Raw genomic sequence first — 26,997 nt, 5'->3', positions numbered from 1 at the left:
GGACTACAATCTCCGACATATGGTCTGAATGTTTGTGTAGACCTATGCAGAGCCAGGAGTTGGACTCGATGACCCTTGTGGGTCCCTTCCAACTTGGGACATTCTATGATTCCTATGAGGAAAGGCAGGAAAGGTGGAGAGAGCTGGAACTGTTCAGCCTAGCGAAGAAAAGGCTCAGGGAGATCTTATCGATGTCTATAAATACCATCAAGGAACGTGCAAGGAGGACAAGCCAAGCTCTTTTCAGTGGTGACCAGTGCCAGGACAAGAGGCAATGGGCACAAACCGGAGCACAAGAGTTTGTCTGAACACTTCCATACCGTGCAGGTGATAGAACACCATATAACGTTGCCCAGAGAGGTTGTAGAGCCTCCATCCTTGGAGATGTTCAAAAGTTGTCTGGACATGGTTCTGGTCAAGTGGCTCTAAGTGGTCCTGCCTGAGCAGAAGGGTTGGACCAGATGACCTCTAGAGGTTCACTCTAACCTAAACAATTCTGTGATTCTGTGAAAAGGTAGAGGCCCAGCACAGCAGACAACTGTTTCAAGGAAGAGAGAGACAGACAACTGCATAAGGAAAAAAAGTAATTGGACTGGGAGGGAGAAACAAACAGGAGTTTGGTTTCCACAAAATCTCTGATATCTCAAAGTTAAAAACTCACCTGAAAAAACATCTTTTAGAAAAACAAGTGCAGATATGCTAAAATACTACTACAGTGCCTCAAGAGGGCACATGCTTTCATTACTACCTCCCCCTCTTCCTGGAAGCTATCTCGTGCTTGATCAGTAGGCAGAAAACAAATACATTTGAGATACTATTTCTTTTTAAGAGATTTATGAAAATAGTATCAGACTTACAGCTTGTCCATTTGCTTCATAAAGTGGGCATTTTTGTTTGATCTTAGCCAATTCCATATTCACTTGTTTGCTGACTACAGCCATAGGATTTCCTCCTGGAAAACATTTTGTACAGTTAGAGTACTTCTGAAAAGTCTGTCTGCAATTAAATAAAAAAAAATCACACTATAAACTACTTTAAAATGAAAAAACACCTGCCCACCAACACTTAAGGGACAATTGTAAAAGTGTTGATTACAAAAGTGGGTGGCAGCAATCTTAGCAAGATCAAGAGTTTATAGCTATAAGCATGTTTTCAAAACGTCCACAGAGTGTTTGAAGAACAAAGGAAAGTTTCTGCAATTGCACAGTAAATTCAGGAGCTTTATGAGTCTGCTGACATGTAACATTAAGAATTCAGTCCCTAAAAACATAGTGGAGCATCAGCAAGCAACACTAGTAAATACAATGTATGAAGATGAACCATGCACACCAAGTCTACCTGGAAGATGTGTAAATAAAGATATTAGAAAATCTGAGAGATTCCATGCAGAAACACAAGGAAGGCAGAAATCACTAAGCATCAAAGTCTGTAAATATCGCAGAGGATAGGGAAAGCACTGACACAAAAAGGAAATGGCATACAGGGGAGAGGAAGTGACATGGATTTACATTACAAAGCAAACCTTTGGGAAAAGTTTTGCAAAGTTAGCTTTGCAATGTTCTCTGATTCTGCCAACTGACCAATCTGGAATGTTAGTTCAACCCACAGGGAATATAAGCCACACTAATATCTTCTTGTCATTAGAAATGCAACCAGACAAGCAAAACAATGTTTTGTAGTAGGTTCAGTAAGTTCAAGTGTTTCAAATTCAATGACCTAGAAGGTACTTGGTGAACTAAAAAAAAAAAATCATTTTCCCACAGTTTACTTGCTAAAGAAAACTAACAAAAACAGAAAATATCCCACAACTTCAGTCTTTCACCTTCCTGAATTTTAACTTTTTCAGTAGTCATCCCTCCTTTCCAGATTCAGGAACATGAAGGATGCCCTTCAAACTATCTGCTATCTCCTTCAGTACAGCAAGATATGATTCAAGTTCAGGACTAAGGATAGATTCTTTTGGGAAGGAAACACTCATGATTAATTAAATATAAAAATATTAGTCTTTCACCAGGAAACCTTAAATCTGTTTTACCATGAGTGTGCAAATTCAATACTCTGGAAAAAGTTTCTGTATGCAATCTAATACAGACTTAACTACAAAACAGATAGGTTACCTAGCGGTTCAGTCCTTGGACCTCAGCTCAGAGGCCAGTGGCAGCTGAGTACAGCAGCTTTAGAAATACTTGCCCATTAAGTGCAGTGTACCCAGTGGAGATACCATCTTATAGGAACTAGGCAAAGGAACAGACACACAAAAGGATAGCAAGCCAAGGAAAGAGGAAAGAATTCCACTAAGCACAAGCAATCCAAATAAAATGCTTTTACAACAGTTTAATGATGTAACAAGCACCTGCACAACTTCAGTGACCAATCAAACCTAGGCCACCAAATAAAAATCCCAACTTCTGGCGTGAGCTCACATTTATTACGAAAAATCACTGATGAAAAATGCTAACTGCCAAAGAGGTCAAACAAGAACATCTAGTTCTGGCATTAAGAAACGATTATGTTGGCTAGGAATTGAAACAGCATAAGACTTCAGATTTGTAGCATCTTGACCTGCAGATTTCTGCTGCACCCCCCTGGTTACTTTGAAAAACTCACCAAGTCCTGTTACCACCATTGCTCCCAGATCAGCTACATAGTTCCCTTTGCGAAAGGTAGCAACTCTTCCTCCTACTCGATCCTTTAAAAAAGCACAATATTTTAAAACCCTGGTAACACATTTAGCAAATTCATCTTAAGTCATCACAAGCTTCTACAAAACATGCACTAAACATGCTCACAGCGAAAGGTTCAATAAACAGATTATTTTTTTTAAAAGAAGCTCTGCAAATGAATACTTGACCTCAATTAATTTGCCTGAGTTAACGGATAAAATGCTGAAGTTGCATTAAGAAAGTTAAGAGAAGTCTACACTGACTCGTACAGCTAGACTTCCTGTGATTCTAAGAAAAATCCTTCATTGCCAGCCAATGGATAGATTAAGTTATGTACTACAGTGTCTCCCTCCACTCCCTACCACAAATCCCAATAGCTACCCTAGAAATGATTCAAGTGTGCCCCACAACTAAATTTAAGGGTTAGGAACACCATCTGACAATTTTCCATATTTATTTTCTGCCGAAGAGCCATCTATAAATCAAGACAACAACTACAAACCAACAGACCATTTTAGAAACGGGGGAAAAAGAAGGGTTTTATTCTTGGCACATTGACTAAAGAATGACACTTCTGTTCCTACCATAGTAAACTTAGAAAGAAAAAGCAAAAGGCCTTCTTTTCCTATGCTCAGTCCAGCTTGTAGGATGTTATCTGACAAAAATCAACTAGGAGCAAATATCCCATACAGCTACTAATTCATATGATACTGTAAATTCTGATTTTTTGTAATAAAATCAGAAATTCAGAAGCATGTAAACATTACTGGTAGTCTGAAAGTTACAGAAAATGAGTGGACACAACGAAGTTACCCTCAAATCATTGAAATCATAATGCATGAAAACACCAAACAGCCTTAAAAAAAGAGCAAAAATAACTCAAACATTTTGAGTTTCTCTAAAATATCCTTCTGCCAAATTTATGTACTGGTCATAAAAAAACGTCATCAGATGCACAAAACAAAACCCAAATTACAGCATGCATTCCTATCATCCATCTTAAGAAAGAAAAAACAAAACCACGATGCATTCAGGTGTGCAGGAGAGACCTAAACAACTAGATTATCGTGTTCTCCTTTGCTCTAGTGTTATGCAACCTGGGAAGCACATAGCCTGCAGCTCTTGCTACCTATGAATAAGAGCAGTAGCTAGCAAAACAAAGGAAAGTCTGACACATTACTCCAATAGAAACAACTTCACACAATCTGTGCTAGAAGTGTCCCAAGCAAACATATTAACAAAATGAAGTCAGGAAGTAAACTAAGATAAATTCCAAAGTAATTAGTCTATGGTTTCAATTATTTAAATTTAGTATTAAACTGTTTCTAGTTGATTAGATATGAAAAAAATTAAAGTCAACGAGATTCGACTTAGAGCTAGTTATAAAAAATGTTATTACTGGAAGAATAATCAGCCAGTTCATACATCAGGCAAATCTAGCTCTATACAATTTCACAACTTACGTTAAGCACGCAGTAATAAACAAGGAAAGAATGAATGAATGATTAATTGAACAGTGCAATAAATAATCCCACCTAACTACATAATGCAATTCCAAAAAATGATTGTATTTCATGGGCAAGTTCTTGAAATACAGACTTGTATTCTACTTCCCAATGAAAAAAAATCAGTTCATAATCACCAAAGGAAGAAGATTCCAGATATTACTGATGGTAAGCATATGGCGCTAGCACCTGACTATACAGTTCTTTCCTGACAAAGCATTAGTCAACTCCTAATGAGAACATATATACTTGTTCTCTAGTGAGACAAGTTTAGTACTCCCATACCTTCCACCTGGCTGCAAGAAATGAGTTTACCCATCTTTGGCCATGCTGCTGGAATACTTAGTCTTATGGTAGCGCCAAATGCAGTTACTGCTTAAATTTCATTATAAAAGTAAAATAGCACAGATATTTATACCCTGGCTTCCAGAACTGTGACATCCATCCCAAAACTCTGCAACTGGCGAGCTGCTGCCAATCCCGAGACTCCAGAACCAATAATGATCACCTTTCCGGTCTTCTTGGCTAAAGAATGGAAAAAAATAAGTCACAGGCTATATATGTGCAGTGTAAGCAGTGAAGTTCAAGTTGTGTCTAAGAGACATCAGGAATGAACAGCAGCTTTCTTCTCATTGGCAATTCAGGCAGTAAAGCTTTTTAACAAACCGATTAGCCACAGAAATAAAATCGAGGTAAATACGTAATTAATATGGTAACAGTAAAATACTTCAAAAATGTTCTTGTACCTGTTTCATTAGACAAGTACAAGAGAAATTGGTCAGTAGCGCATCTATGATGAGAAAGAAAACAGAAGGAAAAAAACTATTTGAAGAATCTGATTCTTACTAATTTCTGTGGTAAAAAGTATCACAGCTTTATTTACTCCTGACCCAGAAGAACAAAACCTGGAAAGCTTTGGAGCTGGATAAAGATTTTCATCAGCATCTCTTATCCTACAGGAACACTTGAGCACAGTAAGTCTTGTGAATTTTCTGCTTATTTCAAGTTAGTTATCATTGAATGAGTAAAACTTCACATAACTGTTAGTCTAGTTAATGTTAGACATTAGCTACTGTTAACATCTAAATTCCTTTTAATGCAGGTTAAGTTTACTTCATGGTCATTCTCCATCAGTCATTCATTTTGCACCTATCAACTACCCTTCACCTTTCTTCAAACTCTATATGCAGCGAGTGCTTTATAAAGAAGTAGAAATTGAAAACAAAAAAAAATAAATAAATGAGGCTAATTTATTAGATATCTGTCATCAATAGAACAGAGCAAACATATCAGACCTGGGGTAAAGACGGCCCTACAGGAATATGCTTAGGCCAAGCAAGACCACTGTGACCTAAACTAACAGCTCTGAAAGACCCATGCTGACTATGCTAGCTGGGAGTTACTGCATTTCGTTCCTCATGAAGTCGGGGTTCTGTTGTGCAAAGAATATCCAAAGCTCCCCCCTAGCTTTTTTGGAGGAGCTTACCTCCAAGGCAGGTAACAGTGAGCTGACAAAGTCGCTACATTACAAGCTTTAACTACCCTCTTTCCTTATAAAGAGGCCAGCTTAAGTTAAACCAATTTTCCAAAGTTTCCAAAGAAAACAATTCGCCTATGAAACTAGATTTTTTTTTTTAATATTACCAAAAAACTGCCATTATACGGTAACTGATTAGAAAAACACCAACTGTACAGACAATATGGAGTATCAAGAATGAACTGTGCTTTATACCACATGTGCAGATAACATAGAAGAGCAGGTTTAACGTGTATTGCAGAGACCAACAGGTCCAGTTCAAACCTCAGGTGCTGAAACACGACACCTGAATAGGAATGCCAAGTTTTGGTGTGTCTAAGTAATGCCGAAGTTCTTACAGTCTGTTCCAATATTACAGTAACTGTTTGTGCACAGTAAGCATTTTTCATCAGCTACCTTTTCACTGCGTCTAAGGACAGCCAAGTTCAGAAATTGCTTATATGATGCTTGAATTTTACAAATAAGAGAATTAAGTACAATATGGTATTTCTACCTAGTTCTTCCAATGAGGGAATAGGGTAACTCACTAGGCAGAATAGGATAACTCATTAGACAGTTAAACAGCCACAGAATTAACTACAGGAGGTTTGCTAAGATTTTTCCCTCTTAAAAGTTATCAACTTAACAACACATGGCTTCTCCATGCCAGAGTGAAAACCATGAACATCACAGAAACACGGAACATTAGGGACTGGAAGGGACCTTGAAAGATCATCTAGTTCAATCCCGCTGCTGGAGCAGGAACACCTAGATCAAGTCACACAGGAACGCATCCAAGCGGATTTTGAACGTCTCCAGAGAAGGAGACTCCACAACCCCCCTGGGCAGCCTGTTCCAGTGAAGATCTAGACAATGAAGATCTAGCTAGATGTCTTGTAAGCCTTAATTGCTGTCACAGCACCACAATCCTAAAAATAGACTAAAAGGTGCTCCAAAATTTGTCCTATCAGATCCCAGAATAATACAAGCAAAACTCCATCTAGACACAGTTTTCAAGTTCCTTACTTGGAAGGGGCTTCACTCTTTTGTAGATACCAAAGTTGATTAGTCCATGCCGCTCCAGATAGCTGTGTACTCTGTGAACTAGCACCGTATCACCTAAAAAATTGTAACATTTTAAAATTACTCTATACTCAGCAGCACATAACTATTAAAAACATTCACAACCAAGTACGTCACAGCAGCAACCCAGCAAAATCACACTGAACACATCCATTTCTGCACCCCCGATGCTCTACTGAAGAATCCATATTCCTGACAGAAGACAGAGGTAAAAGTTTTCTAGAAACCACAAATTGTTTTCCATGCTATACTGTAGTTTTGAGTATTGTCTGGAAAACAGGCAGCACTGAATTCTTTTTAGTAATGCTGATAATTCACTATTTTGCAATACTTGACAGCGTATGTGCTTTCATTTCAGCATTACTTTCTTTTAATTACTTTTTTTTTTTTTATAGCTCCCCTCCATTCTTTTCCAGTTTATCAGTCTTTTTTGAGAACGGGTGGAGGTCCTATATTTGCAAGCTGTAACTCCTTGCTCTTGTATTGTCTTCGCTTGTGGTCACACTGTTCAAGACTGATGCAACTTCTGGATGTCATCCAGAAAGCTTACAAACAAGAAACTCTCACAACATCAAACCACCATTAAGTTGTAACAAAATTCAAAAGCTGCATGTGAATTTACTTGCAAGAAGCTTCTGTAACGACCCATCTCTTATCAGCTTTTGTGAATTCTGCTATGGATATTTTTCTTTACTAAAGAACAAACTTTGAAACATTAGCACATTGCAGTATTTCATTTTGTTGCCAAACGCTCCCCAAGCGTTCATTCCACCCAAAGAAAAGGACCTATCTGAAGTCCTCTCTTGACTTTGAGCTGCTTTTTCCCAAATCTGAAAAACTGAAATGATATATAAAGTATAGTTCTGTCAGTGAAAAACTTGACTTACTATTATAAGGTGCTTCTAGTTGTTGGATAGTTGCCTCAAATGTCAACTGAATCTTCGGGTTATCCAACCAGAGCTGAAGCTGTTAAACAAATAGTAAGACACATTATTAAGCAACAAAATAAGTGTTTTCCATGTACACATTTGTAACCAAACACTGACAAGAGATGAAATGCTGTAACACGTCACACCTTCTGTAATGCTATCCAACATGCACCAATTACAAGGAACTTTGCCTTCCAGTGCTCTTTAATGTACAATACAACTCATTTTACTTACCTACACCATTTTAAACAGGTGTAAATACGTCAAGTTAGTAATCTCCTAATCACATGTAAAAGAAAACATATACCAAAAGAAAAAAAGCTCCAAGATATAAGAGCCAGAATGCTTCATAGAGCCTTCTTCTATGGACATTGACAGGCTTAAGACATAGGCCTGTGCAAACCTCAAAGTTCAACAAGGCCAAGTGCAAGGTCCTGCATCTGCATAAGGGCAACCTCAACCACGAACAGGTTGTGGTACAGAATAGGCTGAGCAGAAAATAAATTGAGAGCAGTCCTGATGAAAAGGACCTGGGGGTGTTGGTGGACAAAGAAGCTCAACATGAGCCAGACATGTGTGCTTGCAGCCCAGAAAGCCAACCGTATCCTGGGCTGCAACAAAAGAAGCGTGACCAGCAGGGCGAGGGAGGGGATTCTTCCCCTCTGCTCTCATGAGACCCCACTTGGAGTACTGCATTCAGCTCTGGGGCTCCCAACACAAGAAGGACATGGAGCTATTAGAATGAGTCCATAGGAGGACCACATAGATGATCAGAGGGCTGGAGCACCTCTCACGTGAAGACAGGCTGAGGGAGTTGGGGTTGTTCAGTCTGGAGAAGATAAAGTTCTGGGGAGACCTTACAGCAGCCTTCCCTAAACAGGGCTGCAGGAAAACTGGGGAGGGACGACTCTTTGTCAGGGAGTGCAGTGATAGGACAAGGCATAATGGCTTTAAACAAAAACAGGGTAAGTTTAGATTAGATATCAAGAAGAAATTCTTCACTATGAGGGTGGTGGGGCACTGGAACGGGTTGCCCAGAGAAGCTGTGGATGCTCCCATCCCTGGAAGCGTTCAAGGCCAGGCTGGATGGGGCTTTGATCAACCTGGTCTAGTGAAAGGTGTCCATGCCCAATGATCTTTGAGGTCCCTTCCAACCAAAACTGTTCTGTGATTCCGTGATTCTTTCCACTTGCATGTCCAGTATTTTGTGTGATATTTTAATTGGGCTGGCAACATCAGCCAGCATCTGACTTTGCAGCATCTAATTTCACATTTTTGTAAAAGCTACAGAAGTAACTGCCATCTAATTAAGTCTATTTATCTCAGACCTTTAATCATCCAATCCATCTTCACCAAAATAAGACAATACCATGGAATATATTGACCATGTACATACAGGGAACAGAATAGAACAGTTCATTTGGAAGGGACCTAATGAAGATCGTTGAGTCCAACTGCCAGACTGCTTCAGGGCTAATCAAAAGTTAAAACATACTCTTAAGGACACTACTGAATTTTAGATGACAGTTACACTTCAAAATGAAGCAGAAATAGAATTAGAGCTGCTAGTGCAAAATAAACGTCATTTCATGCTAGAAAGAGTAATAAAATTAGTCACAATTGTTTTCCCCAAGAACTACTCCATGACACTGAAAGCATATTTAGCTGTTCAGCATGTAACCCTAGGTCATACACAGCATATCCACACCTTTTTACATTCCAAAATTACTTCTTTGGGTATTTCTCTACAATTACACTAGTGAACTTCTCAGCTCCTCACAGATAACACAAAACGGAGATTATACAAGCATAATGAAGAGGAAAGTTTCCATATAATTTGGGAGGCCAACTGTGGTAAATTTTATCTTCAGCATATAACTTCTACTTATTCCCAAGTAATTTAATGATGTTCTTTTTGATCATGGATCTATTTCATAGTACTACATACCAGAATTCTAAGATTTCATTCTCAACTGGAAGAGTTCAAAGACCATAATCCATATTTATAGATGTAAATCTCTATGTATACATACAATTACTTTCCCCTATCCATGTAACTTTACTTTCATTTAAAATTGATTTCAACTGTTACATTATCATCCAGTTACACATAAGAGACTTTAGCACTTTTTTGCAGCTGATCCTAATTTTACGACCTAAAATAACTTGGTATGTGCGACAAATGACCATCTCTTTTAAAAGTTCTGATTTTTAAAACTAAACCTTTATAAACACACTGACCAGTGCAAGCCCTAAAAGATTTCTAAAGGCATGATCTGTTTCAACCAACAGTAATTTAGCATGGGATTTCACAGCATGGGGGGAGGGGTGCTCCAGGGGATATAGAAGATCACATGAACTGGATCTCCTCTGCCCACTTTCTTATAGAATCCTTCAAAGAACTCAGGTGGATTATAAAAGTATGACCTTCCTTTATAAGGCCTACCATTGGCATTCCAAACTATGTTTTCACTAACCAGGTCATTCACTCGATTCTACATTTGTTACCACTGGAAATATCAGACTCACTAGTCTAACTCCTTGGAACTGAGTGTTCATGACCTTGTCAATATTTTCAAATTCCTTGGTACCGTGCCAGCTATAAGCAAGAGGATGCACGCTGCAGTTCATAGCTCTTCCAGAGCTCTGCTGGGCACTGGGTTTATACTACCACTCACTTGGTCTGCTATTCTACGACCTCTGCTAGCCTGACTGGAGAAGATCCACTCAAGTTCAATCAAGAAAGGGATTCCTGCCTAGGAACTTCTCTAAGCTCCTCCATAGCAATTAAGGCCAGAAGATCAATGATACATTTTTGCTAATGCAGCCCTGCAAATTCGCCTTCCAAGCATTCCTTTAAATCCTAGTAATTTCTTAGTGTCAGTGGAAGACTTCTGTTTCTGATGTGTTTGTAAAGGGATTTATCATTGTACACATTGTGCAAACTGTTATTCAAATTTTTGGCTTCCTTTGGTCTGTTTTTATGCTACTAGAATTTCGATGAGACTGCTTCTTAAGTGGTCTTCACAAACACGTCTCATGACTCCCCTCCCAAAAGTTACAACTTCGGTTAATTAGAGAGAACTTTCACTGGAAAGTCATAAGTCACACTCTGCGCATGAAGATGTCCAAAATGCCTAAAATTCAACTGAATAATTCTTCAAGCATTGGGTGCTACTGTCATTAATAGATTGTGATGCCCCTTGGCAATCTCAAATCTGTGGAAAAAAAGGATGGGAAGACAGACAAAAATTCCATTGTCTTATGGTCAAGAAAGGCTGCTTTCCCAAAGATTTTCAGCATGAGGCTTTATTAAATGGTTTATAAGTTGTTTTCTCAAATATGGTACCTTTTTTGCTTTCCTACTATTGATTTTTCTAACACGGTGTTTTCTAAAACACTTTTTTTAAGTACAGGGGAAAGTGCTGAATCTTGTTTGCATACTGAGGAATCTAAAAACACTGTCACAATTTAAAAGAATCACCCTCAAAGACAGTAGTACTGTTTAAGTTTTATTAAGGTTTAAACTTCAGGCATGCTTGAATAAACTTTCCAACTAATTATGTTAACATTGCATCTTCCTTCTGTGTTTTTAGGTAGCATGGAAGTTTTATATCGAGCAGAGATTCTACAAACATTCAGAAGCAGACTTTCATTTGTTCAATAGAGACAACTCTTATGAAATCCAAGTTGAAAAGTAACTATTATGTTCTGAAAATAAGCAACACGACTGACTTGATGTCTGAGTACAGCAACAGAATTCTAAGTAAAAAAAAGTAAGTAAAAGCTGAGATTTTTTTTTTGCCGTATTCTAAGCAATAATATAACTATTCTACTGAAACTTTAAGCTGAGACCAAAAATAGAGCATTGATACCAGTTTTCTATTTGTTTGCTTTTTAAAAGCTGTATGAGCTCAATCACATAGTTTTGATGTCATTATGACCATGTTTTGGATATTGCAAATACACTATAGATTATTTACACTGTTTCAGAGCACTGCCTTAATCGAGAACTGGGTAATACCTTCTTTAGCAACTTAGAGCATGACAGGATGCCAGAAATGAAACGCCACCACCACAAACGCAAACATCTAATTATTAGACACGGTAACTGCCAAAAACTCTTTGCAAGGTACACTGCTACACAAATGCCCTATACCTTTATCATCAATACTTTTACAATACACTTACGGTGCGGTTCCTGATGTACAGAAACACCTTCTGTGTCTGCTGTGGCCCACTGATTATATCAGGGAAGCAGGCAGCTTCTTGAGATGTCATACGGTCATGTGGAAGTCTACTCTGGAAAGCTGCGCCCTCCACACCTACAATAAAAAGACAAGTTGTCTACAAGCACTGCAAAGGAACTGCTACATGAATATTTTTTACCCTACCTTTCCTAACTAATGTATCTATAACAGCCATGAGGTGACATGGTGGCTGATTTCATGACATGCTTTCACTTAGTCCTTTTATTTGTTTCTGTAGGACATGCTGCTTCCCATATCAACAGTTCTTTGAATTACCGATATCATCTAGGATTAATGAAAAAGCTATACTATGGCAAAAACAACCTGAAAAATAAAAGGGGACAGCAGAACGCAAAGACAGCAAAATATCAATAAATCATAGCTGTTTTAGATGCTGTCCTTCATTTGTGTAGTTTCTAGTTTCTGTCAGAGTATGAAAAACATTTTGGAGCCCATTCAAAACCAAAAGACCTACAAGATACAAGCACAACAGCCCTTCTCACCTGCTTTCCAAGGGTTTCATTTGCACCGATCTTCTCCTCAAGCTAGAGGAATCCATCTTAGGTTCTTCTTTTGCATTTTTATATATATGCACAACATGCACTGCAATGAAATACAATCCTACTTGTGCTATTCCTAGAACCCCTCCCATCCTCAAGTACTATCTGCAAACAACAACAGATTTCTACCTTTTCATGTTAAAGGCTCCATGTGTAAAATAATGTTAAACAGAGTAGACATTTTATGTGAAAAGACTTCGTTCATAAAGGCACCTGTACGCCTCATAATTCAAACAAAACCACTGGCTGTGAACTAATAATGCAGTTATGTACCTTACATGCTCCAATCTCATTAGAATGTTATATAAAGCAACAAACCAAGGCATAAAGCACTACAGTTGCATAAAGTGCTACAGCACAAATGGAGCACAGAGAGTGAATCTTGCAGGCACAGCGAGCAAAACAAAATACTGAGATGTCAAATACAGCAAGAACTATGTAAGTCTCAGATGTCCAAGGAAGTGACTTAAGATCAAGACAGACAGAAGAGAGGTCTTGAAAGATATAAGCCAATACATCCCGAGGGGGAAAAGAACACAAGTAATGCAGCAAGGTTAAGATCATTTGCTGAAACTGGAGTTGTTGAGAATTGTAGTATCACAGAATATATAAGCTCACAGTGTGTATTCCACTAACCAAGAGACCTGTTTTAAAGTCTGAAGTGCAGAGATGCCCATGCCACTGTACTGAGGAAATGCAGCAATTCTCTTCCTTTGGTTCTGGTGCAACCATACACACCATTAGCATTTTTACTTCCCAAAGGTGAAGAAAAAAAGTAAGCAAGAAAATGTTCGTGAAGGTAACAAAATTTACTCACAAGCAAAGATTAGAAGAACTAGCTGTGTGATGGCCCAAGGCAAAGAAAACTGTCTATAATTATTTACAGGAATTTGACAAGAGGAAATTAAAAACATAGGCTATAAAGCCCTGCAAGAAAGTAAATTGAAATTAATAATAGGAAATGATGACACACCAGTAATGCTTCTGGACAGTAATATTCAGCTATGGAAGAGAACTGCATAGCAGTGCTAGCTTCAGCTTCTCCAGTAACAAACAATCCTCATCCCTTTATCTGTCCTTCACTCTAACATTGTACCAAATGCGCAAACACCTACATATGAATGTATATGCTGAACCATTATCTCTATAACATTACATGTAAAGCAAGCCAAAGTTTACCATTCTCTGATACTTTTTTAATGTAACAGATGTTAAGGCATCATGAATTGATCATGAATTGTTAGCAAAAAGCTCAGCAGCACACTTTTTATAGAATGGCCAATTAAAGGAAGATTGAAAATGCCTAACTACCTGACTCACTCTACAAGCTTACGCTAAAATGAATGGGCATTCTCAAGATACTTTTTAAAAAGTATCAACTGCCATGCAGTGACCAACTAGCAGAGAACTCTGGTTCCATTGCCATTTTTGTTTGTTTTAAATTCACACCTTTTATGACTACACCCAAACTGTAAAACTAAAAATCTTAGTAACAGCTCAAGATGAGTGCTGGTATTTAGAGTTTAGACAAAAAAAAAACAAAACAGGATTTGACATCAGAATTTAGGAAAAGCCTATGTATTATGAGCAAAGAGACCACTTTATTTGATCCAACCACCAGATGTTAAGAACTAAATGTCCTTGAATTTACTTTTGTAACTACACATCTCAAAGTTAAATGACTTTCACACAGATAAAATCATCCCCCTGCCCTGCCCCCCACCTTATTATTTTGCATTTCACAAAAGCAACATGGTAAAAGGAGTACAAGTTCAGAATTGCATATGCTTTCCTCGGGGCAGGCAACTTATTAAAGAGCATAGGAATGGCTCTGCCTAGACTCATTTATCAACTCTTCTGCACACATTCACACACACACTTGCCACTTCCTGACATTCCGTATCAGCAACCAGCGTACTGAAATTTTGATACTCTTTTTCCCCCGCAGAAGAAATCCTGAGGGCTACTGCTCATTTAAAGACTTACTGAAACATCTGCAGATGAAAAACACTCCAAAGGACAGTTATTTGGCTAATGAATCAGTCAATTGCTAAAGCGAACCCTCAAAGAATGTATGTAATGCATATTATGCAGAATTTCCAAGAAGTGAATGCCTGCCTAAAAATGAAATAGGCAACGCATCCTCAAGTCCACAATCTGTAATATTCAGAAATTCTGTGTGAGTGATTCTGTATGAATAAGAACCAAAATATAGATTCCTTTACATAAACAGCAAGGATGCACACAGATGAATTTTCTCAATTTGCATTTGCTTCAAAAAGAGCATCTTGAAGGTACAGAAAAGGTTCCGGAGCCTTCAACTCCTCTGCTTAAAACCCTAGTCCTCATTCCTCATGTGAGAGTGAAAGTGGCAGAGTTGGAGGATGAGTTTCAGCAGCAATCTAAGTACTTAAGAGTAAGGATATCAATTAAACAGCAAGTGCATGCTGCTGACATCAGTACTTAGATCAAATGTTGAACACAATTCGCCACCCAGTCCACTGAAAAGCAGACTACTGACCTCCCCAACAGATAGATCTCCTGGGCTAACCACCGGGATACATATCAAACTCAATCCCTTAAAAAAAAAAGAGGGAAAGAAAGGTACTGCTCACTATGTTTCTTCAGCAAATTCAAAAAAAAAAAAAGGACTACTGTGCTGAAGCCCAGGGCTTTTCCACGATATTCTGTTAAAAACTGTCTAGATAAGACTTATCTTTTTGCATGTCTGGACTCCTCTGAACATGGAGAGGAAAGGAGGGATGAGAGATCGGCCTGAGACATTTCAACATAGGTCAGTGTCCTTATCTGTAGTCACTACAGACCTCAACTGTTTTTTGAAAAATACCCCTCACTGTTGTTTTTTTTTTTTTTTTGAACAGGTGAGTAAACAACTCCTGCATCTCTTGCTAAGTTTTGGACACCCACACCCATGCGCACTTGCAAGCATCACTCCCTAGCTTGGCGGCTCTTGCTCCTAAGTGGCAAGCATCAAACGCCACCCTCACCTGATGCTTGGCCGTCTCCATACCCTCCAGAATTGTCGTCTTGAAGTCCTCCTGCTTGCCCTGTGGAAGGAAAGAGGAGAACTCAGGGACCTTACTCCATAAGTTAAACCATACTGGACATAAAGGCCCGGCAGTTGGCGTTTTAGGTATTAAATTTCACCAACTAACTAAACCCATTTTCTGAGAATCCCATCTTCATGAACCTAGGTCCAGGGCACCGAACTCTGTGGTCTTCTAAGATGTTATCCGTGTTACTGGATCCTTCACATCAGACTTGTTTGGGAAATAAAAAGAGTACACAATATGTAGCATTCCTAGGGGCCAAATACTTAGGATCAACTTCATTAATGGCTAGGATTTGAATAACAAGATTACATTTCTTACTGCCAAGACTGGGTAGATGGATACCATAAGAACCATAAGAATTTGATAGCCTTTCCCTTGAGACTTCTGCATCTCCCCATATGCAAGGGGATAGTTTGAACCATTCTGAAAAGTCTCTTACTTTCAAGAGAGCCTCTTCCTTTCTTGCTACGAAACCTCTCCTTGAAGGTTGATGAAGGGACTTTATATGAAAGGTTCAGAATCTTGGCTTCAAAGCCCTCAGTACACCAGCAATACTCTAACAAACACAACCTCTAAAGTCAAGTATATGTCAATACTACTGATCCACAGATCACTAATGTAATCAATACCCACCACTGAAAGACATCAGCCTTTCAATGTATCCAGAGCTGGAAACACAAGGAAAGGCGAAGCACTCATCTGAAAGATTTGAACAAATCTCTAAATTACCTTAGCCTAACTGTAAGTCCTAAACAGCAGCCTTGATAGGACTCCAACACAAGTTAGAACAGAGTATTTCTAAACAGAGATAAGTACAGCTGTGATGTCTACAGAAACAAAGCTAATATACATAGCCTTCTTCATGCTGCTAATCTTCACAGAAGCAGCTAGCTCCCAGGTTAGCGCAAAAGCGATACTCATTTCTACAACCAAATATTGGTCTAAAATCATCGCCTCCAGAGAACAGAAAGCCATGGAACACTACCAAGACCACTGAGCACTGTTCACCCATCTACACCTGTATTAAGGCTACTTCAAACCAAGTGCTTTAACAGTCAGCAAGCGGGGTGTTTTCTAAGTCAAGGCAGCAAATGGTCACTTCCTAGACCACGACCACTCAAAGTGCCATCTTCAAACACAAAGGCAATGTCTAAGCTGAGGCTGAATACACAATCGTTACGATTACTCTACAGCTAGGGACTTGGTGAACAATTTTGCCAAATATAATTCAAAGCTCTCAGGGGATACCCTAACTTAATATAAAAACGGTTTAATTTCATCTAAGCTAATGAACCAAATGTTCTCATACTTTGATAATCTAGATGCACGTGTAGCATGCTGTAACATTATACATCTACAAATAAAACTAGAATAATAAACAAGGTTTCAAGCAGTTTTAGTATAATTCTGTAAAGATCCCCACAGACTTACTGAGTATGCTGAGTGCCTTAGGGCACTACAATTCCAAGAACCGGGCTTCTAAAATCTTAATTAGCTTTAAAAGGATTGTCTACCATATTGTTTAATATGGCTCTGAAACAAGGAGGCCATTTTCACTCAGTTACAGTAGAGGACCAAAAGCAATTTATTCGCAACAGCCTACTATCAGGAAAGTTCAGACTCACAAAAGAGATTGTGACAAATATTTGCATTCTGACAGGCTTCAGAAGTCCCAAATTGGGCTTGTCTAGACTAATGCATCTGCAACAGCAAGATAAAATTCCTAACTTCACTTACATCTTAAGTACTTTACTTTGCAGGGAGCTTATTCCAGCATTACAGGACCTGCTTCCAGTCTTGGAAGAGAATAAAATAAATCAAACATCCATATTTACACTTCAGCATAAGCCATTACGTTACACTAAAAGTTACACTTTCATCTTCCATAAGTTAAGGAATTGCAAAGATGCAGACATCAGCCTGTGGCATTTGTTATCACAGACAGTGAGTAGAGGGGACAAAATTGCTCTTAGTATCACTACAAAAAGAAGTCAATATTTTCTTGTGTTAACATAAAAAATTGTTTAGCTGTTAATAAGTCAAAAAGTATTACTAATTACTGCTTGCTTCGACACAATTCAAAACCCTATCCAGTCTGAGTAGGGAAACATGTAAACAAGGCACACTAGCACTCAGATTCTCCCTCCTTCCCAGTAAGAAAGTCATATTCCACCTGCAAAGGAACAAAACAGCAAGCAAACTACTAATCCATTTAACACCAAACTATTGCAGTTGAACATGACTTGCAGGAACAGAATCTGCTGAAAGAGGCAAGGCAACAGAATAATGGACCATGAACTGAACGGTAACCTGGAATAAGGTCAGGAAAAGAGTCTACTTCATTTTGGTCCACTTCATACAATCATCCACTGCGTTAAAATAAAGAATAGCAGCAAAGGATGGCTAAAACCAAGTAATAAATCTTAATAGGAAAATGGACAATGCAGATGAAAAGGCAGAGACAAAGCACCGCCAAGTCTGACTACTCACTTTACAATAATCTGAACCATATTTGGGTTCAGAGTTCTTTGGAAGACAGCAACTAGAAACAAGATCACTAGAAAGTAAGAATACTAACAAAACTTAAGACAGGAGCTGGTAAAGGAAAACTTCAGGAGGTACAAAAATGAAAATCCCATTTGGTAGAAGCAAACAAAAAAGATCCTTAGAGAGAAAAACAAAAGCAGCAAACACCTCAGTTTCAAAAGGGATACTGGCAAACAAGAATTCAAATGTCATTCAGCACCAGAAGTGATTTTTTTTTTTTACACTATCAGAGAATATTTCCCAAATAAAAAAGTAGAGATATTTAAGTAAATTGACTTATTAATCATGAAATACTGTTTAATGTGTAGCAAATCTTGCAAATCCAGACTACAGCAATCTGCATAACCAAAACATCTGTAGTTCACCACAGCTGAACATATTAATGGAACCCAACCCCCGTAAGACCAACATTTCACTATGACCTGAAGGGTGAAGCTCAACTTTGCTTCTAATGTGACCTTCCTATGAGTACAGACTAATGAAATGTCAGCTATTGTTAACATTTACATTTTTATGTTTGCACTTTGAACACAAAAGTTAACAACCTGAAACACAACAGCTTTACATCCTTACAACGTTACCTGTATTTTGGCAGGCTTTATACACACAAATGAAATTATTACGGCCTGCACTGAGAATAAAAGAACAGTAATATACAAGCTAAATTTTGTATCTTGCTTAATTTTCAAAATGTAACCCAGCCCTAGCATTAATGTCCTATTTAATATTTCTTATCGAACACTTCTGGTTTTGCTTCAAAGAAGTGACAGAGAGAAAAGCTCAGTTATAATCATTGTTTCTATGAGAATACACAGCAGACTATATGCCTTTTCTTGCTAATGTTTAAATAACAAGTTTCAACATACTTGAACATCCAGCGTAAGATGAGCTGATGCTCTGATGCCTGCATTTTAGAAAACAAAGATAGACAAAAAAGCACTAACATGCACACCTTCAAAAGCCTTTAACAACAAAATAAGACTAACTAGGGAATGACAACTGAAAATTTGTCTTCTTTCATACGCTGGTCCTACATCACTCCAACACGCATATATTCATGATTTCTAGCCAGGATATAATGACCTGAAGCTGTGTAATTTCTAGCCATCTAGATATGGCCTGATTTAAAATTGATTTTCATATAGGTGACTAAACATGGTGCCTGCAGAACAACTGCTTAACAGACTGTGGTATGTACAAAGCAACATGAGTCTATCACTGCCTGTGTTTCCTCCTTCACAAGAAAGGATGCGGTCCTGCATTGACGATGCCTTAAACTGAATTAATCTTTCTTCTAGGTATAAAATGGCACATGAGAAATACACAGAGAGTGTTTTAATACTATATCTCATGAATTAAACCCAAAGTCTAGGCTAAGTTAAATAATAAACTTAAGATACTTGCTTAATTACACCTATTAAAATTCCATTTTTTATATAGGTTAGCCACAACTAGGGGCAGGGAGCAACTTTATCATTACAAATACTTCAGTCAAGCAAATGAGCTATAGCGTTCCTGTATCAAGTCAGTAGCCAACATCCACATCTGAAGAGATATTACAGGGGCAACTTCAACACACAAAACACAACTGTGACTTTTAATGTATTTCTTGAAACTGTTGGTAAGTATCTCCAAAGTGGCATCAGTCACGTTGTCTACATGCTCAAACCTGCCTGATAAAAAGCAGCTCATTAAGAGCAGAACAGAAGACCAACAATTATTCACAACGGTGATTAACCAGCAAAAGTTCAACTATTAGATTTCAACCGCCGTCTAAAACCAATGAGCACATACATTACACTGTGAAACCTGACGGCTAAACTTTGCAAGAACATGATTTTGTGACCACTACTGTGATACACCAACTGGAGCCCGAATGGTGGTAGCTGTAAATACAACAGAGGATAGGGTTGCAGCAACAGATGGATAGGGTACTGCTAATACCATGAAATCCAATAGCTGCTTCATAAACAAGACTAGCCTTTCCAGTGTAAAGCAAAGCTTTGTAACTCTGTCAAAGGCAATGAGGAAGGTACTGAAGTTGAAGCAGTGTCCAGCCAGAAATTAAGATTAGATCCATAATTGAAAGCCACAAAAATCTCTATGGATTAAATCAGCTCTCCTGAACAGCAATCACCTAATAAATCTAACATCATTTCTCTCAAATAAATTAACATTTGCACTTGAGAAGGTGCAGCAGGTAAGTGCCAAAGCAGCTATTCTGGTCAATGAGCTTCTATAGTCAAGTCAATAAGGATTACAAGAATATAGTACGAGAGGTTCAGCTTAGTTTAGGATTATATCACACACACATTACCATCTTCATTAGGCTACTCTTCCACATTTTTACCCTCCTTCCACACATGGGGACAGAAAACTAAAAAGCATAGAACAATCAAAACCAGACATGGGATTCATCATGCTGCACGTGGCCACACTTTATTTCTGGCAACAAAACACATACATAGGGCTACAAGAGAAGGTCTCTCTTTACTTACCGGATGGCTCTTCTGGCTCACTTTCATTCTCTTCTTCAGCAGGAGCTGGTGGAGGTGGTGGTGGCAGCTTTTTCTCTTTCTCAGCTTTAGCATTTCTCTCTTCTTCAGAATAATACTCATCTTCTGATAGATTTGCAAGACTTTCATCCATTTCTCTATACTCCACCTGTAGAAAGCACAACAGACTATAAACATACTGAAGATGTCTGCAAGTCCAATAATAAAACGAACACCGTGAGCAATTTTGTTGCATACAGACTCAAAGAAAAGGCCCAAGTTACCTTGTCCAGGGTCTTATCTCAGGCACCATGTTATACAAGTCTTCGACATCTAAACAAGTTCCACGTTTTCACCTCCACTAAAGAACTTGTCTTCAGCACTTGACTGCCCAACAGGAAGAGTTTTTCCTAAAATCTAGGCAAGTCCGTATGCATCCGTTAAGTCTGCTTCATGATTTAACCTCTGTAGTTTTCTCCCCTACCTTCACCTCCCTGTCAAACTCAAGGATGAAAAACTGGATGAGTCCCATCTATAATTTGAATTTATCTGTCAAACAAAGCTAATAAGAACTGTACACAATTCTTCCCACAGAAGCTATGTTCCCAGATACGTAGCTTGCACACATTCTGTCTACTGGAAAACCTCCCCTGGTACAGAGGGTCACATTTGCCTCTTGTCTAGAGTGGTCACACTGGCGGCTCAACAGAAAACCTCTCCTATTTTCCGTTGAAGAGCTTTTAATTGCCAGAACAAGCTGTGACTAGCTCCCAAATGCTTTATAGTTCTGCTTCCTCTTTAAAAAAAAACAACCCACAACCAGATTTCATCTGATCTCTCTTATTCTGGTTCTCCAATACTTTTACTGCCATAATTTACAATGCCTTCTAGCTTTTCTCATTAGTGCCCCCACATAAATCAAATTCTGAAAAATGCCCCTCTACATTTCTCTCCAGCACTCCAGTTTTGCAGTGTCTCTGGAAAACTGTATATTGGATTTGGCCACCTCTCAACCAAGACTTCAAGACGCAAGAGTCATACTTCAGACGGGGTATCAGAGATGACCATAGCACCACTCACACCTGCAAATTTGGTCTAAGTGCTTTGCTAGAGATAACTTACAGAACTAAAATGAGTGCCAAGGAGAAGATACAGTGCAAAACAAGATCACTGATGAGTTTGAACTTACTGAGTATCTTACCACAGAGCAGATATTAAACATGCAGAGTTCAAACAAAATGCAAATCAAAAGTGCTACCAAAAAGTTGTCTACCAGCCTGGAAAAACTCAGTAACACAAATACAATGCTTAAGAGCTATCCACACCATATTGCATGGCTCTTCCATTGATGAAGAGAGTTGTTACAACTGCAGGCACGTGGGATGGACTGTGCCTATCTCACAGTCCACTGCAGCCAAACAAGGAGGTCCACTACATGCCTTCCAATCCTGTCTTCCTTCTCTGCTCCCATGCCTTCTTCTTGTTTAAATCTAAGAGCCAAAATAATTAAATGATAATCCTCTGAGAATATAAGGGAGCAAATAGTAAAGGAAATATGTGATCACATACAGTGAAGATTCAGGTAACAGATAAAATAACCCTCACTTGCCTTTTTCTATCAGCTATATATTTTGTTCTGTTCTCCAGTAAAAAGAAATAACGTTACTAGTTTCAGAAAAAAGCTTGCTCTAACTAAAATGAACATGGAAATCCCAAGAGAAACTAAAAACAGATGATTTTTCTGAACCGTTTTTCAAAATAAAACGGTTTTGTATACTGCTACTAAATTTCCCTGGGTACTGGAAAGTAAAAAAGTAATTATCACAATATGCAGCCACTGGAAAATTAAACAGAAAGCATTTGCTAGTGTCCCTACAACAGCCTACAGGTCAGCTTCTACCATGAGATGTATGCTGCATTTCTCATCACAAGAGTAACAAGTCTTTCACTTTTACAAAGTTCGATCATTAAGGAAGGACATTAACGTGAACAATTCAAAGCAACATTGGAAAGCCTGTGCACAGCAAAGCCTAAGTTCAGTAAAACACTAACACACTCATTATCTGCTCTCTTTCAAATACACAGCATCACAGGTACCTGAAACCAACAGAAACTAACTGCCTCAAAGCCCTCTGAAGCCTCCCTTCTTTCTTGAGCTCCCACCGCTTTCAGAGAACAATCAAGATGGAAAAGCTCCTCAACTGATTTCACAACAGAAACATTTACACTGATTAAAACAGTGACACCTTGTGCTAACTTGAAGTGATTATGGGAATACCGTGCTACAAGAGATTAATGTCCTTAGTTAACGGATAGCGTCAATGCAGAGAAGCATCACCAGAACACAACCACAAATAATGCAGTAATTCTTACTTGCTAACAGAGCACTAGAAAGTAAGGAAAATCCAGGTATGCTACCTCCGAGGATGTACCAGTTTAACTTTATTTGACAGTTTCTACATGCAAAGGACCAGTCTGGCTACCACGTCATGTAAACACTCTGAAAAGCAAGACACTCCATGCTGCAGCACAACAGTCCCTCAGAAGTAACTTCAGCTTCCATATCAAAAACAACCAGCTGTGGGCACGCCCACGTTCTTCAAAGTCTTCTGCAACAACGTTTCCAAGTAAAAGTTTCACGTAGAAGAAACATTCTCCTACGTTCAGGATAACATGAAAATTACACAGCGCGAGCCTAAATCACTGGAAGCTGCTTCGGACGCGTAGATTTCGCAGCTGAATCTCACCCCTACCCAAACACCGCACCGAGCCTCCAACCTCACCCACGGGAAGCTGAAGCGCAGCCCGAGCGCGGGGCACTCGCAGGTCCCTCCCCAGACCAGCACCGCCCAACACGCGACGAGCCCCCAAACCCCCGCCCCGCCCCTCCACCTACTTTGGCCCGCTTGCGGCGGCTGGTCCTGCGACCCTCGGGGGTCTCGGCGATGCCGGTGGTTTCAGCGCCGGGTGCCGGGGCGGCGCCGGCGGCGGGCGGCTCGGACAGACCGCCCGGGGGCGAGGCCCGCGGCGGCTCCTTCTTGCGAGGAGTGCGCTCCGCCGCGCCGCCGCCCTCGGCGGAGGAGCCCAGAGCTCCCGCGGCAGCGGACGGAGGCACCGGCGCCTCGGGCCCGCCCTCGCCGCCAGCCCCCGCCGCCTCCGCGGCCTTCTTTCCCCCGGACAGCATCGCCCCGGCCGCGCCGCGCCGCCGCGCACAAAGGAGGCCGCGAGGGGGGCCCCGGCGCCGCCCCCTTACGCCACCTCCGGGGCGTGGCGCGCGCGCTCCGGGACTCCGGTACGGGCGGCTGCCCGCGCGTGCGCAAACAGCGTCCGCTGCTGACGTAGCCTCGCTGCCTCCGCGGCGGGGTGAGGTGCCGCAGGGGCGGGCGGCTCCGCGGGAAGGCGGCGGTGTGGAAGCGGGCGGTGTGGAAGCGGGGTGCCAGAGCTCCTGTCAGCCCGGCATCTCCTGCGATCTTGGCAGGAGATAGCTGAGACGGAGGCTGCCAGCAACACGATCAGCCAAACCTGCATCTTGATCTTGCTACTGGCAGTACCTTGCCATTACTACAGGTGTAATGGTTGCTTTGAATTCACAGATAACTCTTCCCGGCTAGGGCAGGTTCCAGGGGAATCCCCAGTTACTCCCCTGGCCTTGCAGCGCTCCTTATTGGGTCTCTGTCCTGCAAGTCTCACAAAAACCTCCAATTACTTTAGCAAGCTGAAACAATGCCTATCGGTTCCCTTTTATGCCTATTCCATAAATTTACCTCTGCATGCACCTCTTCCACAATTTCCCCACCTATACATCTAATCCAGATAAAAAGTAGCAAGACCTGTTGGCAACCAAGGAGAGTAAAAAACTTCCCTAGGCAGCCCTAGCTAGCAGCATGTCCACAGTGTGCCTCATGAGGTGCCCTGACATGTATCAAGGCTGGTGAAAGGGAAACATTTTTGCCTATAATAGAATCATGGAATGGCTTAGGTTGGAAGGAACCTCAAAGATTCCAACCCCCTGCCACGGGCAGGGATGCCACCCACCAGATCAGGTTGCCCAGGGCCTCATCCAACCTGGCCTTGAACACCTCCAGGGATGGGGCAGCCAGAACCACTCTGGGCAACCTGTTCCAGTGCCTCACCACCCTCTGAGTGAAGAATGTCCTCCTAACATCTAATCTAAATCTCCCCTCTTTTAGTTTAAAACCATTCCTCCTTGTCCTGTCATTATCTGATTGAGCAAAGTATTGAAAGGTCACAGTGAGGTCACTCCGGAGCCTTTTCTTCTGTAGGCTGAACGGCCCCAGCTCTCTCAGCCTTTCTTCATAGGAGAGGTGCTCCAGCTCCTTGATCATCTTTGTGGCCCTCCTCTGGACCCGCTCTAACAGCCCCACATCCTTCTTGTGCTAGTCGCCCCAGACCTGGATGCAGTAGTCCAAGTGGGGCCTCACAAGGGCAGAGCAGAGGGGGACAATCACCTTTCTTGAACCCGCTGGCCACTCCTCTTTTGGTGCAGCCCTGGCTCATGTTGAGCTTTTCATCCACCAGAACCCCCAAGTCCTTCTCTGTAGGGCAGCTCTCAATGAGTTCTTCTCCCAGTCTGTACTCGTGTCTGGGATTGCCCTGACCCAGGTGCAGCACCCTGCACTTTGACTTGTTGAACCTCATTAGGTTCACATGGGCCCACTTCTCAAGCTTGTCCGGGTCCCTTTGGATAGCATCCCTTCCTTCTGTTGTATCAACTGCACCACTCAGCTTGGTGTCATCTGCAAATTTGCTGAGGGTGCACTTTATCCCACTGTCTATGTCATTGATAAAGATATTAAACAGTACTGGTCCCAAGACAGACCCCTGTGGGACACCACTGTGGAGTAATTGCCTAAAGTGACCAGGAAAATTAAACTAATATTCACATTTTAAAGAAAATGTACAATACTGAAGAAGCTTCACATTTTGAAGAAAATGCACAGCATTGAAGAAGCTTTCAGGGTGGAGTGTAGCTGCATTACCTAAGCGTTCCATAGGCTTCCAACTGTAGGTGCTATAGCACTGGGGGAACCTGGTGTGCTGACTCTAAGGAACAGGATGGAGCGTATAGCAGAGCTGAGACACAGTGGCTAGGCTCTGTGACAAGATGGGGACTCGATTGTTCTTGTGCACACCGAGACCGATAAGCTGCACATTTTCTACCCTGAGCCAACGACCTGTCATGTTTTTGACAAAATGTTGTACTCTAGTGAACTTTTGCTCATTATAATATCATTATAATACCAAAACACACCTCCATCCCAAAAGCTACCTGCCTCCAAGGTGAGACTACCCCTCACTGAGCATGCGCTCTGAATTTCTCAGAGCCTATACCTTTCCAAGATATGCATGACTAGAGTCACTCAAGCTCCACCTGAAAGATAGAAAATATAAACTGGCTTAAGAGAAAGGGGATGTCAGGGAAGATACCATCATGAGGACCTTCTGACTTCTGGGATCAGTCAACGAGCTGAGCCTCTCTTCCCCCCTCCCCCCCCCCCCCCCCCCGCGTCATTGGGATGCTGTGGGGGAAGATGTGAACACTTGGTTATACCAGGTGTCTCCAAGGAAACTTAGAAATCTCTAGAGTCTTTGTGCCTTTCAATGCATTAATAGATGCATTAATAATTAATAATGCATAAATGCATTAATGCTGATAAGCCCAGCCAGCTTACCACCCAGAGCACTTTTGTCCCACGTGATCAGCTGTGCCCCATCTGAAGTCAGCATGCCCAGTCTTTCAAAATCATGTCCAAGGTTGTAGAACCCAAAACCTTGGCCGCTGCACCAGCCTCGCAGCCAATCATTCACTTGGCCCCTTCATCTCTTTCTTCCTGGGTCCCATTCACCAACTGGGAGGACAAAGGAGAACACTACTTGTGCTCCCAATCCCTTCAACATCTTTCCAAGGGGCATGGATTTTTCTTTTTTGGTATTTCAAGTTTCCTTGTTACAGCTTCATTTGATTCTATTGAAAAAGTAGGAGGGGTGGTAGTCTTTAGGACCCACCAGACTTGGTAGCCTCTTCGTAGTATCACAAATACGGGCCCCAGGCAGGCAGCAAATCTCTCTCTTCCATAAAGCATCCCAATTTTAGTAATTCTTTTGTCTCTTTGTGAGGTTTGGGTTACATTTTTCATTTTCCCTTTTATATCTTCTGTCAGCCTGAAAAAGTTGGTGAGGCAGAGAAGGGGAAGCTGGAGCTATCAGCTGTCGGGCAGGACACCACTGATCAGTGCCCACCAGCCCCATGGATGCCTGTGTGGCGTGCACTGACAAAGATGTTCTGCTCTGCATTCCCTCACCTCGAGTATTTGAGCATTATTAGCTTAAAGATAACAGAAAATAAAACCCAAA

At 40.6% G+C, this 26,997-nt stretch overlaps 1 protein-coding gene across 2 annotated transcripts in view; it reads right to left on the bottom strand.

The window, feature by feature from the left end:
- The window catches only part of KDM1A (lysine demethylase 1A), a 54,468-nt gene extending 30,602 nt beyond the window's left edge, over positions 1-23,866 (bottom strand). Inside the window, exons 1-9 of one of the 2 annotated variants that reach the window (XM_083810165.1) lie at positions 23,519-23,866; positions 20,626-20,791; positions 15,515-15,574; positions 11,888-12,021; positions 7,655-7,733; positions 6,711-6,803; positions 4,587-4,693; positions 2,608-2,689; positions 858-952 (exon numbers count right to left, since the gene is read on the bottom strand). In XM_083810165.1, the coding sequence (XP_083666291.1) occupies positions 858-952; positions 2,608-2,689; positions 4,587-4,693; positions 6,711-6,803; positions 7,655-7,733; positions 11,888-12,021; positions 15,515-15,574; positions 20,626-20,791; positions 23,519-23,806 (1,104 nt within the window). In that variant the 5' untranslated portion in view covers positions 23,807-23,866. The remainder of the gene's footprint in view (positions 1-857; positions 953-2,607; positions 2,690-4,586; positions 4,694-6,710; positions 6,804-7,654; positions 7,734-11,887; positions 12,022-15,514; positions 15,575-20,625; positions 20,792-23,518) is intronic. The other variant, XM_083810166.1, reaches the window with a different exon arrangement.
- Between the last annotated feature and the right edge of the window lie 3,131 nt (positions 23,867-26,997).

Source organism: Anser anser (genome assembly GCF_964211835.1).
Source record: "Anser anser genome assembly, chromosome: 24".
Classification (NCBI taxonomy): domain Eukaryota; kingdom Metazoa; phylum Chordata; class Aves; order Anseriformes; family Anatidae; genus Anser; species Anser anser.
This window is presented reverse-complemented; position numbering and strand designations above follow the sequence as displayed.